The sequence below is a fragment of the Vulpes lagopus genome, chromosome X (genome assembly GCF_018345385.1).
Source record: "Vulpes lagopus strain Blue_001 chromosome X, ASM1834538v1, whole genome shotgun sequence".
Taxonomy (NCBI): Eukaryota; Metazoa; Chordata; class Mammalia; order Carnivora; family Canidae; genus Vulpes; species Vulpes lagopus.
The window spans coordinates 13100797-13114390 of record NC_054848.1 but is presented as its reverse complement, the minus strand read 5'-3'; the positions used below and the strand labels follow the sequence as shown (position 1 = coordinate 13114390).

Sequence of the window (13594 nt, the reverse complement as noted above, 5' to 3'; positions counted from 1 at the left end):
CCCAGTTATGCATGTGAAACTAGGCCAATATTCAAATCCATCTTGCTTTTTTTTTTTTTTTTTTAAGTAATCTCTAACCCAACTCAGGGCTTGAATTCACAACCTTAAGATCAAGAGTTGCATGCTACACCAACTTAACCAGTCAGGTACCGCACCTTGTATTAATTACTAGTCTTCACTTTTGTTACGTTTTCCAACTCCCTACTGGTTTACCCAATCATTCTAAATCAGTCTCAAACATCATTACCTTAAAGACTGCAAATAGCTCAATCATGTAGAACCATCGTTCAGTCTTTACATTTGACCGAAGGCCACAGATACCTTTTCTGCCTATATTAAACCCCTCTATGTTCCCATCTCTGACCACTCTCAGGTTCCTTTTTTTAAATCCTATGAATCGTATGATGTCTGAAATTTGCTTTAGGATAACAGAGGGCTAGGGTACAAAAGTGGGAACACAAATGGAACAGAACTGACCACATGTGCATTGATGGTTGTTGAGCATGGATGGCAAGCACAGAGGAGCTGAATGTAGTATTATTCTACTTGTTTGAGATTTTCCTAAAAAAAAAAGAGAGAGAGAGAGAGAAAGCAAGCCTTTGAAAGCCAAACCAAAAAATTAACTCTACAGTCCTCTAACACTTCAAGAATATAGCGTGCATTCTGCTACCCTATAAAGGAGCTTTTAATATTTGTACACGTTTAGCACAGTCCTGCAGTCATGTGACATCCTATACAAATAAAAATGCCACCTAGTTTCCTTAGGCATAAAGGTCTTTACAGCACCATAATGATGAGTCACTGTAAGAGTAGGTAATGAAGATTTTTAAAAAGGAAACATAAATGAACTAGAGCTACATGTGTCAATAAAGATGAATCTCAAAAACAATGCGAGGAAAAGCAAGTTACAGTTAAGAGTACAATACTCCTAATTTTAAGTTGAAAAGCCATACAAAACAATATATTATTTTAGTGACATACACACACACACACACACACACTATATACTCACATGATATACATATAATAGAAGTATTAACATTTTTTCAATTCATTGCACACCAAATTCAGGACAGTAATAACCTCTGGGGTTGGAAGGAAGGAGAATGGGACCAGAGAAGAAGGTCACAGGAAACCCTCGCAGTAAATGAACTGTTTTACTTATTTGTTGGGTAATCCTCTAAGTTTTACACACCTGAAATATTTTTTTTCACCCGAAATATTTTTGTTATAAAAGAGTCAACAAGCAACTATTATACAATTGTCCCTCTTTAAACCACCCAATGGTTTGGCTCTGGAATTTCCTATATCTATCTGCTGGCATTCTTTCTCTTTTACAAAAAAAGAGTACTACCTCAAACAGGATACATTCTTACTTGCTGTTTTAATATTCTGGCCTCTCTCCTTAAAGTGTATATTACAAAGGACTATGATATAAAGATGCAAAAATAGAAAACTGCTTTATTTGCATTTTTAAAAAACAGTTTTGGCTAATAATCTAACAATGACGAAAAGTTCACAAGAATTTTGTCTTGGGACGCCTGGGGGGCTCAGTGGTTGAGCATCTGCCTTTGGCTCAGGTAGTGATCCTGGGATCAAGTCCCGCATTGGGCTCCCCACGGGGAGCCTGCTTCTCCTTCTGCCTATGTCTCTGCCCCGCTCTGTGTCTCTAATAAATAAAATCTTTATAAAAAAAAATAATTCTGTCTTTTACCTATAGTTTTCTTTAATGATTAAACAGTTGCTTCAATGAATTACAAGAAAATCTTTAAATAGGACTTCTTGGGACACCTGGGTGGCTCAGCAGTTGAGTGTCTGCCATTGGCTCAGGGCGCGATCCTGGGATCTGGGATGGAGTCCTGCATCGGGCTCCCTGCATGGAGCCTGCCTCTCCTTCTGCCTGTTTCTCTCCCTTTCTCTCTGTGTGTCTCTCATGAATAAATAAATAAATCTTTTTTAAAAAATAGATAGATAAAAAAAATAGATAGATGATAGATAGATAGATAGATAGATAGATAGATAGATAGATAGATGATAGATAGATAGGACTTCTTCCCAAAGATGAGTCCATGCACAGGGCACCTGGGTGGCTCAGTCAGTTTAACATCTGACTTTTTTTTTTTTTGAAAGAGAGAGAGAGTACGCACACAAGCAGGAGGGGCATAAAGAAAGGGAGGGAATCTCAAGTAGGCTCCGTGCTAAGTGGGGAGCCTGATGCAGGGCTCAATTTCACAACCCTGATATCACAACCTGAGCCAAATCCAAGAGTTGGACACTTAACTGACTGTACCACCCAGATGCCCTGAGCGACTCTTTTTTTTTTTTTTTTTTTTTTTTAAGATTTACTTACTTAGCACAGAGAGGGGTGGAAGAAAAGGGAGAGAGAAACCTCAGCAGACTCCTCGCTGAGTTCAAAGCCCCACTCAGGACCCAATATCACGATCCCCAAGATCATGGCCTGAGCCAAAACCAAGAGTGGGACACCCAACCAACTGCACCACCTAGGGTTCCCCCACCAGTGTCCAACTCTTGATTTCGACTACAGTGATCTCAGGCTCATGGGATTGGGCCTCCACATCCTCTGTGCTCAGTAGGGAGTCTGCTTGAGATTCTCTGCCCACCCCCAACTCTTCCCACCCTGCACACTCTCTAAAATAAATAAATATTTTTTAAAAATCTGATTCCATGCACAGGAATTTTTATTTTTTTTAAAGATTTTATTTATTTATTCATGAGAATACACAGAGAGGAGAGAGAGAGAGGCAGAGACACAGGGAGAGGGAGAAACAGGCTCCATGCAGGGAGCCCGACATGGGACTCGATCCTGGGTCTCCAGGATCATGCCCTGGGCTGTAGGCGGTGCTAAACCGCTGCACCACTGGGGCTGCCCGCACAGGAATTTTTAAAACATCCCCTACTTCTAGAAACTTTATTACTTCTTTACCTCAATCAAAGCTGCTTAAATAAGCAGACATTTATCGGCTTTTTTCCAATTCAGTGATTTCCCTTGATATTACACAATCAGTAGTGTTTTAGAGCTATTCCCCTTAATGTCTAAGAGTTAACTATCAAGTCAGAGAAAGACAAATACCATATAATCTCACTTACATGTGGAATCTAAAAACAAAGAACTTGAACTCATAAATACAGAAGAACAGATAGGTGGGGGGGGGGACAGATGAAAGTGATCAAAAGTTACAAACTTCCAGTTATAAAATAAGTCATGAAGATTTAATGTATAGCATGGTGACTGTAGTTAATAATACGGTATTATATATTTGAAAGTTGCCAAGAGAGTATATCATTAAAAGTTCTGATCACACAAAAAATTTATAACTATGTATGGTGATAGATGTAGACTTACTGTGGTGATCATTTCACAAAATATACAAATACTGAATCATTATGTTGTATACCTGAAACTAATATAATGTTACATGTTAATTAGATCCCAATTAAAAAATACACCATTTCAAAACAAAAAAAGAGTTGACATCATAAAAATTAAATTATGACTACTTCAAAAAAAATTATGACTTCTTCAAATATGCACAGCATTCCCAGAGACTAACATACCATCCTAAAAGATGAATATTATCAATAAGTCTATATAGTTTAATTCATTACAGCAAATATAAAACTTGCTAGTTCAAGATAGACACTTTATTTCTAGAGGTTATATTCCTTCTTTATTTTTTAAGTTAGCTCTACGCCCATCATGGGGCTTGAACTCACAACCCCTAGATCAAGAGTTGCGTGCTCTACCCAACTGAGCCAGCCAGATGCCCCTCTAAAGGCTATATCTGAAACTGAATAAACTCAAACAAATTGAAGAATAAAAAACATTTGCATTGGAATGTAAACTCCATGAGGACAGGGATTTGTGTTTGATCCATTGATGTAATCTCAGTACCTAGAACTGTGCATTATGAGTAACAGAAACTCAAATACATGTCAAACCCAAACCTGATTCCCACCACACCATCCTATGCCATCTAGTAAAATGCTGGTCTTTGAATACCAATGAAATACTTCACAACCTGGGAAACCAATCACTCTAACATTTGTAGATCTTTGTCTTAAAAACTGTTTCTCAGACATTCATATTAACTTTTTCTAATTTATTTTTTTAATATATTTTATTTATTTAGTATGAGAGAGAGAGAGAGGCAGAGAAACAGGCAGAGGGAAAAGCAGGCTCCATGCAGGGAGCCTGACGTGGGACTCAGTCCCGTGTCTCCTGGATCAGGCCCAGGGCCGAAGGCGGCGCTAAACTACTGAACCAACCAGGATGCCCAACTTTTTGTAATTTAAAAGGATTTCATCCTACCATTTTTCACCTAGTAGTGAAATTTGGCTTTTAAATAAATCAGCACATGAAGATAAATACTCCAAAAAAAGGACCAAAGATCTTTTTAAAATAGACTATTATGGGGATCCCTGGGTGGCTCAGCGGTTTAGGGCCTGCCTTTGGCCCAGGGTGCAGTCTCTCTCATAAGTAAATAAAATCTTAAAAAAAAAAAAAATGATGGCAAATAAGCATATGACATGATGCTCAACATCATGTCATTAGGGAATTGCAAATCGAAACAACAATGAGATATCACTACATTCCTTTGGTCAAAATCAAAAACACTGGTATTGTTAAATACTGCTGAGAATATGGAGCAACATGAACTCTCATGCATGGCTGAGGGGATTGCAAAATGGCACAGCCACTTTGGAAGACAGTTTGGCAGTTTCCTATAAAACTAAAGATACTCTTACCATATGATCCAGCAATAACACTACTAGGTATTTACACAAAGGAGTTGAAAACTTAAGTCCACACAAAAACCTGCACACAGATATTTATGCCAACTTGAGCCATAACTGCCAAAACTTGAAAGCAACCAAGATGTCCTCTAGTTCATGAATGGATAAATTTTGGTCCATCCAGACAATGTAGTATTTATTCAGCACTAAAAAGAAATAAACCATTAAGCTATGAAAAGACATGGAGGAATCTCAAGTGCATATTATTAATGAAAGAGGCCAACTGAAAAGATTACATACGTGTTTTTCTAACTATATGACATTCTTTAAAAGTGCAAAAATATAAAGACAGTAAAAAGATCAGTGGTTGCCTGGGGTTGGGGGTTGGGGGTAAGAGGAAGGGATGACTGTGCGGAGCAGAGAGCATTTTTAGGGGCAGCAGTGAAACTATTCTGTATGATATTTTAATGGTAAATACATGTCATTATACATTTGTCTAAACTCATACAATGCTCAACACCGAGAGTGAACCCTAATGTAAACTATGGATTCTGGGTAATTATGATATGTTAATGTAGGTTTATCAATTGTAAAAAATGTACCACTCTGGAGGGGAGTTTTCCTAATGGGAGAGACTGTGTATGTGTGTGATCAGGTGGCATTATGGGAACATTATGCACCTCTCCTTCAATTTTGCTCTGAACCTAAAACTGCTCTAAAAAATTAAGTCTTAATAAATATATTTTAAAAAAAAAACATAAGAACGTACAACACCAAGAGTAAGTCCTAATGCAAACTATAGACTTTGAGCAATAATGATATGTCAATGTCAACAAATGTACCAGTCTGGTGAGGGATGTTGATAATGATGGAGGCTGTACATGTGTGCTGGTAGGGTATGTATGGGAATTTTTGTACTTTCCCCATTACTTTGCTACAAATATAAAACTGCTCTGAAAAAAATAAAATTTATATATAATATTTCAACAGAAAGAAATTCTTTTTTTAATTTATTTTTTATTGGTGTTCAATTTGTCAACATACAGAATAATACCCAGTGCTCATCCTGTCAAGTGCCCACCTCAGTGCCCGCCACCCAGTCACCCCCATGCCCCACCCACCTCCCCTTCCACCACCCCTAGTTCGTTTCCCAGAGTTAGGAGTCAACAGAAATTCTTAACCTAACTTTCATGACAAAGTAACAGGTATATTTTTACTGCAAGGAGGAGACAAAATTAAGTATTTTTGTAAAACATTTACTCCAGGTAAGATTTTCACTCTGCCTGAAACATTATGGTAATCTTAATTATATGCTTATTAAGATAAAAAATCTGGCTGTTACCATAGAAATTACCAGGGATGGTTAGTGGCTCCATGATTTGAGCAGTTATACCTGTTGGGCCACTTAATTCTGAACTTACAGGTTCATGTTTAACAGGGAAAGGCTAAAAATGTCTACATTTGTTTTAAAGAATGGCTAATACACTCATGGGGAAATGCAAATTGAGGTAAATGGAGCATGTACATACACATCAAGATACAACACACCACACCACACCATACCACACATCACCGAAATGGTTGGTAAAACAGGTGGCTGCTGAGTGCTACCTTTGCTTGAATCTCTTCTGATTACATTTCCCTGTCCAGGATGCCTTTGATGTTCATTTTTACCTGCATGAAGAATACTGGACTATTGCAATTATATTAGGTTAATCGGGAAGGATGTATTTTATTTTGCTGGACTGAATAAGAGAGCTTAAAGCTCTGAGAGATTTACTGCAAGCAATCTTCTAGGCGTGTCCCCCTTTGCCAACATCTGAAGCAGTCTTCGGCAAGCAGGTTTCAACTGGACATCAAGAGTATAACATCATTCATGCAAATGCACTGTGCCTTGGGTTCTTTCTAAATCATATATACTTCAAGGGAGCGTGTATTTTTTCTAACACCAGTAAAGTCCCCTCCCCAATTCCTTAGGAGTGGTGAACCAACACATTCACATTTAGCATGCCCGCTTTCTCTTATCACAGTACATGTATTACTGACTACAAAATAGGTCTTGGCAGGTGCCCAGCTGTCATTTACTTGCTGTGTGGCCTCAGTCACTCATTCCTTTTTCAGGTGAAAAGTTGCAAGAGCATTTAATAAATTTATACGGTTGGGAATATTCTGAGGGCCTCAAGTAATGGCCATGGTTTGTGTTTTAATACACTCACTTTTTTAAAGATTTTATTTATTTATTCATGAGAGAGACAGACAGACAGAAACACAGGCAGAGGGAGAAGCAGGCTCCCCGAAAGCAGCCGGATGCAGGACTCGATTCCAGATCCTGGGATCACGCTCTGAGCCAAAGGCAGATGCTCTACTGCTGAGCCACCCAGGCGTCCCAAGACACTGACTTTTTGTGTCTACCTAGTTCAGCTAAACCACAAACAGCAATTGCAGAACTTTCTACATAGAAAAGACTTTTTTTAAAAAAAAAAAAAAAAAGGACTACTTAAGGGCTAAACAGCCATGCTAAGTTCTGCGAATACTAATTACATTTTCAGAAATCCTTTCTAAAAGGTGAAAGAGGGGATCCCTGGGTGGCTCAGCGGTTTAGTGCCTTGCCTGCCTTCGGCTCAGGGCGAGATCCTGCAATTCCAGGATCGAGTCCCACATGAGGCTCCCTGTATGGAGCCTGCTTCTCCCTCTGCCTGTGTCTCTGCCTCTCTTTCTGTGTGTCTCTCATGAATAAATAAATTAAATCTTTTTAAAAAATAAGATAAAAGGTGAAAGATTACAGAGTGGCTAAAATTATGCTCACAGACATATAGGCATATGCATGCTCCAGTAGCATAAAGCAGTCTTAAATGGTAAGAAAAAAGACCTACAAACACAGTGACATTGCAACTGAGCCATAAAATCCTCACTAATCCTCTGAAACTAGATTTTAAAATGCCACTTCCCACTCCAAATATTCAATTGATGTTAACTTTTATACTACTGCTTTCAAGAAAAGCTTCATTTCCATGCACCCCTATGTTTATACTTTATAGCAGCATTCTTACAACAGCCATGATATGGAAGCAGCCCAAGTGTCCATGTCCATCAATTGATGAATGATAAAGATGAGTGTATATGTTTATATATGTATATGTTTATATACACACACACACAATGAAATATTTTTTTCACACAATGAAATATTATTCAGGCATCAAAAAGAATGAAATCTTGCCATATGCAATGACATGGATGGAACTAGAGTATAATGCTTAGCAAAATAAGTCAGAGAAAGACAAGTACTATATGATCTCACTCATATGTGGAATTTAAGAAACAAATGAGTAAGAGACAAATCAAGAAAGAGACTATTAACTATAGAGAACAATCTGATGGTTACCAGAGGGGAGGAGATGGGGGGATGGATGAAACAGGCGATGGGGATTAAAGAGTGCGCTTGTCCTGATGAGCACAGGATGATGTATGAAGTACTGAATTACTATATTGTACACCTAGAACTAATATCACACTGTATGTTAACTGGAATCAAAATTAAAACTTTAAAAATAATTGAAAAAAGCTTCATTTCATGTTTTGGGCCTGATTTTAAGAATCTTATCAACATGGGATGCCTGGGTAGGTCAGCAGTTGAGCACCTGCCTTCAGCCCAGGGCATGATCCTGGGGTCCCAGGGTCGAGTCCCGCATCGGGCTCCCTGCATGGAGCCTGCTTCTCCCTCTGCCTGTGTCTCTGCCGCTGTCTCTGTGTCTCTCATGAGTAAATAAAATCTTTAAAAAAAAAAAAAGAATCTTATCAACATGAAAGCCTGGTGACATCGAAAGACGATGGTTATCAAATAGTGTTTCTCCAAGCTCCAAGGAAAGCACAAAACAAAAACAGCATGTGCTGTGGATCATCCCCTCCTCCTCTTCCAGGTATGGAGCAGCTCAAAGGAGGTAGCTGTGACACACATTACTTTCCAGTTCTGTTTCAAGTGCATGCAATAAGGTGGGAAACTACAGCTGTCTCCTATGCTGGACGTCTGGGGTCTACCTCTGGCCCTAAACAGTAAGCTTGGCTTTGCCTTGACAGACATCCTCTTACAGCCCTTTGTCCCTGCTCTGCAACGTATTAAGGCTTTCCAGTTTAATATCAATATTCCGAAGTACATTAGTGAGCAAATACATATAGTAGATATATATACATTAATACGTACATGGGGCGGACAACATTGAGTTCTGGGCCCCGCTGTATACACATACACACTTACCTAAACACAGACTTGAAGTTCAAGTTCCAGCAAGGCACCCTGAGCACCTACCCCCTTCCACCCACCCAAGGGAGGGAAAGGCAGGAGCAGCGAGCAGAGGTTAAACCAGACACCAGCCAAAACAAACAGCACTTCCAGAACAAGGCAAACTTTGGGTCTGGGCGGCTGCAGAGCCCCAGCGATGGCCGGGGGAGGGGAGGGAGCGTCAGTCTGTCTCAGGGGAGGAAGACGGGGAGCGCACCCTCCAGAGCTGCGGAGGAGGCTGGTGCTCCCTGGGGGACAAGGGCGTCGCCGCCATCCCCGACTTCGACCTGGCCGAGGCCTCCAGGTCCTTGGGCAGCCCTATCGGCCCACCTCGCCCCCTGATCTCCACAGAAATGGTCCCCACAGACAGGCGCCGGCTGAGGGCGCGGGGACATACCTGGTGCAACGTCTCGGCGGGCAGCTGCGACGCCCGGAACAGGTCGGCCACGGGGCCCGCGGCTGCGGTGACGGTGCCGGGGACGGTCCTGGCGGCCTCAGGGGGCCCGGACCCGGGGCCCCCGCCTGCGGCGCCGACGCAGCGCGCGAACAGCTCGGAGTAGCACTGCTGCTCGCCCTCGCTCAGCAGCAGCGGCGGCCCGGAGCCGCAGCCCCCGCCCGCCGCTGCCTCCATGGGGCCGGGAAGGGGGTCCGGCGAAGCACCGCCACCGGGTAGGGAACAGCTGCCTCCGCCTCAGCTTCCGACGCCTGGGTCTCGGCCTCGGCCGCCGCCGCCACCGCCCCCACGCCCCGCAGCTGCCGCGCCGCCGCTTCCTCCCGGCGCGCGCCGGCCCCGCCCCCAGACTTGAATGTTGTGCCTCCGCCGCGCGGCACATGGAGACAGGCGCGGGGCGAACCAATCGCAGCCTGGGATCGCGCCCCGGCCCCGCCCCCGCCGTCCGCCCCGCCCCGCCTCGCCCCGCCCCGCGCCGCGCCAGGTAACTAACTCCGCGGGCCGCCCGCCCCGCCCGCGCTGTCCGGACCCGGAGGCCGGGGGCCGGCGCCTGGCGCACCCTCGGAGCCCCGCAGGGGCGCCTCCGGCTCTCCGCCCTGGCTGGGAAGGGAGACAACTAGACCCACCTGGAGCATGGCGCTTTTCAGGGGGCGGAGAAAGCTGTGGTGGTTTTTCCCTAGAACTGAAGCAGGTGCGGCGCCCTTCGCAGAAGAGGGGGGGAGACAGGAGAAATTAAGCTTCCCTTTTTGCATAGTGCGCTTCCGTCCTGAAAAGCTGGAGGACAGAGATCTCCAGAACTGCTCGCAGTGACTCCACTTAGCATTCATGGTGGAGATGAGGTTAGGCTACTTTCTCAGGTATGGCTCATACCTGGAGTTGTGCCTTAAAAAGGAATACCGTCAGTTAGTGTTAAATACTAGAGTGATAAGAGTGAAAAGGGGCCCTGGGAAGAAGAATTGCATATATATATATATATAATATATGATATATATTATATGATATATAATAATATGATATATAATATATGATATATAATATGATATATATAATATCATATATCACATATATATCATATATATATATCACAAAGAAAAAAATGAGTCCAGAATTAAAGCACTACTAAAAAATACAATTTCGAATTTAATAAACAGATATATATAAACCTTTCACCCCAAAATAATTTTACTTTAACTAAAAACAAACACTATCTCAAGAAATAGCACTGATGATAACAAATATACTTTGGTATGTTGGTCAAACTAAAATAAGGAGGAAGGACAAGACTGAGAAAAAAAAATCAACAAATGGTGAAGGGGGAAGAAATACATAAGAAATAGATAAGAAAAATGATTAGAGTGCCTGGCAGGTTGATTAGGTGGAGCATATGACTCTTGATCTTAGGATCATGAGTTCAAGCCCCACTTTGGAAATAAAGTTTACTTAAGTAAAACAGGGGTTTTTTTTAACAAAAAAAAAGAAGAAGAAGAAAAATTATGTCAATCCATAAATGGTGACCAGAGTAAGATTTTCCTTTTGGAATCTAAGGACATGAAATAGAGAAGAGGATCCACTCTAAAAGCAGGAAGTTCTCATCTCTTCACTAAGATTTCCTTATACCACATTTTGCTTTACAGCTACCAGGAGAGAATTAAGCTTGTGGACAAGAGTACAGAGAGGATAGGTAAGTAAGGAACAGCAAAGACTATCTTTGCTGGGGAATTACCATTTTAAAATCTCACCACCTGCTGTATTTTCCAAACTGTGATAATTTCTAAGGAAAACTGGAAGCCAAGAGATCATGTTTACGCTCTTCTTACCTTTTTAGTTACACCCTTGGGATTCCCTGAGAATCACCCACTATTCTTTTTTTTTTTTATCACCCACTATTCTAACAGAGGTTAGAAAGGGACTCACGCTTTGTGATAAAAGCCAAAACCTATTTTCCCCTGTGACACCTGAAAAAAGAAATGTGAGGTATAATAATCCCTAATATTCATACAGTTCAAAGCTACATTATCGCATTTAAGACTCACAGTAACTCTCTGAGGTAGATTGGGAGAACATTTTCATCTTCATTTTGCAGATGAGAAAATGGATGCAGAGATGGTGTGATTTACCCAACTGAATAGTAGATTCGAAGCTGCTCTTCATTATTCAACTCAGTTTAATAAATTTGACAGATACTCATCAGCACTGCAGATCCTGCTGAAATGCATGGAAAGCCTTACATCTGTGCCTATCCATCAAGCAGCACTTATTGGTAGAACAGGAAGTATTAACTGTGTCCCTACGGGGGTACTGTGAGGGATTTAAAAAAAATACAAGACGTGTTCCTTTCAAGGAGTCTGCAGCTTCACTGGAAAAGACAAAACTAACACAACAAAGAAAAACAAACAATAAAAGACGATGTATAATTAAGTGCTAAATCGTGTACCCCAGGCTAAGCGCTGTGGGAGTTTAGAGAAGAGAGAAAATCCAGGAGCCAGAGCCCAGCCAGGAAGGCTTAATGAAGAAGGCACCCAGATGGATTATTGACAAATCGGTGGGACTGGGGGAGGCAAAAGGAAGGACAAGAGAGGGAGGCTCACAGGAGAGGGAGGAGCCCCAGGGTTGAGGCGCCAAGACAGTAGTGAGTGTGAGACAGCAGACTGAGATGGGAGGGAGGGAGATGGCGGGTTGGGGTTGGGGGAGAGGGACAGCCTCTCTGGGGCTCTAGGATCCCAGAGGGAAGGTGCTCAAATGGAAAACAAGAGACAGAAGTGACCCAACAAGAGTAACATTTAAACCCAGGATGCAGGAGGGGAAAATGGCATTTTTTAAATGTTTTAATATCTAAGGAATGCCAAGTACTGTTCTTTATTTCAGCAGTTTTTTGAGTAAAAGCAATAGTGATCACACTTTAGAGTTAACACAGATAAGAATGTAAAAACTAGAAACACTCATATCCCTTAAGGCTGACAGTAAACAAGAGTTTTTTTAAAGATTTTATTTATTTATTCATGAGAGACACAGAAAGAGAGGCAGAGACATAAGCAGAGGGAGAAACAGGCTCCCTACAGGGAGCCTGATATGGGAATTGATCCCAGGACCCTGGGATCACAACCTGAGCCAAAGGCAGATGCTCAACCACTGAGCCACCCAGGTGCCCCAAACAAGAACGTTTTAGAAGGGAATTTCTTTTTACTTTTTACAGTTCTAAATTTACACACTTGTTTGGGCTCCATCATAGCAAAAGGCCAGAATGATAATATAGTTGACCTTGAAACAAGGCAGGGATTAGGGGCACTGAACGCTGTGCAGTTGAAAATACACATATAACTTTTGACTCTCTAGGAACTTAACTAATAGCCTCCTGTTGACCAGAAGCGTTACCCGATAGCAAACACAGTTGATTAACATATATTTTGAGTATATATTACATACTATATTCTTACAATGAACTAGAGAAAAGTGTTTTTAAGAAAATCATTAAGAAGGGCACCTGGGTGGCTCAGTATGTTAAGTGTCTACCATTTGGCTCAGGTCATGATTCCAGAGTCCTGGATCAAAACTGGCATCTGGCTCTCTGCTCAGTGGGGAGTCTGCTTCTCCCTCTCCTTCTGCAGCTCTCCCTGCTCGTGTGCGCTCACTCTCAAATAAATAATCTGTGATCTTTTCTTAAAAAGAAAAGAAAATCATAAGAGAAAAAACATTTACAATACTGCACTGTATTAATGGGGAAAAAATTCACAGATTAAGTGGACCAGCGCAGTTCAACCTGTGTTGTTCAAGGGTCAACTGTATATCAGGAATAGCCAAGAGACAGTCTTGAAGTTTTGCTTTTTCCTTTTAAATCCAGCATCGGTGCCCTGTATGAAGATGGCAACTAAACAAACTCAGAACAAAGTACTGTTTGCATGTAGGGAAGAGTTTCCTAAAGCAGGGGTTGCAAAACTAGGACCAGTTGCCTGGTTTTATTTTTATTTTATTTTTAGAGAGAGAGAATGGAGAGAGAGGCAGGGGGAAAGAGAGAGATTCCTGAACAGGCTCCACGCTCAGCACAGAGCCCCATGCAGAGCTTGAGCCCACAGCCCTGAGAGAATGACCTGAGCTGAAATCAAGAGTTGAAT

The 13594-nt window shown here is 41.8% G+C and overlaps 1 protein-coding gene and 1 long non-coding RNA gene across 6 annotated transcripts in view; one reads left to right on the top strand and one right to left on the bottom strand.

The window, feature by feature from the left end:
* REPS2 (RALBP1 associated Eps domain containing 2) overlaps positions 1-9815 on the bottom strand; it is a 227493-nt gene extending 217678 nt beyond the window's left edge. For 3 of the 5 annotated variants that reach the window (XM_041740770.1, XM_041740772.1, XM_041740771.1), the window contains exon 1: positions 9432-9815. In XM_041740770.1, the coding sequence (XP_041596704.1) occupies positions 9432-9665 (234 nt within the window). In that variant the 5' untranslated portion in view covers positions 9666-9815. The remainder of the gene's footprint in view (positions 1-9431) is intronic. The other 2 variants (XM_041740774.1, XM_041740776.1) reach the window with 1 other exon arrangement.
* A 220-nt stretch (positions 9816-10035) lies between these two features.
* On the top strand, positions 10036-11864 carry LOC121482409. Its single transcript, XR_005985603.1, has 3 exons — positions 10036-10176; positions 11120-11166; positions 11569-11864. It is a non-coding gene; the product is annotated as an uncharacterized LOC121482409 (long non-coding RNA).
* The last annotated feature ends 1730 nt before the right edge of the window (positions 11865-13594 follow it).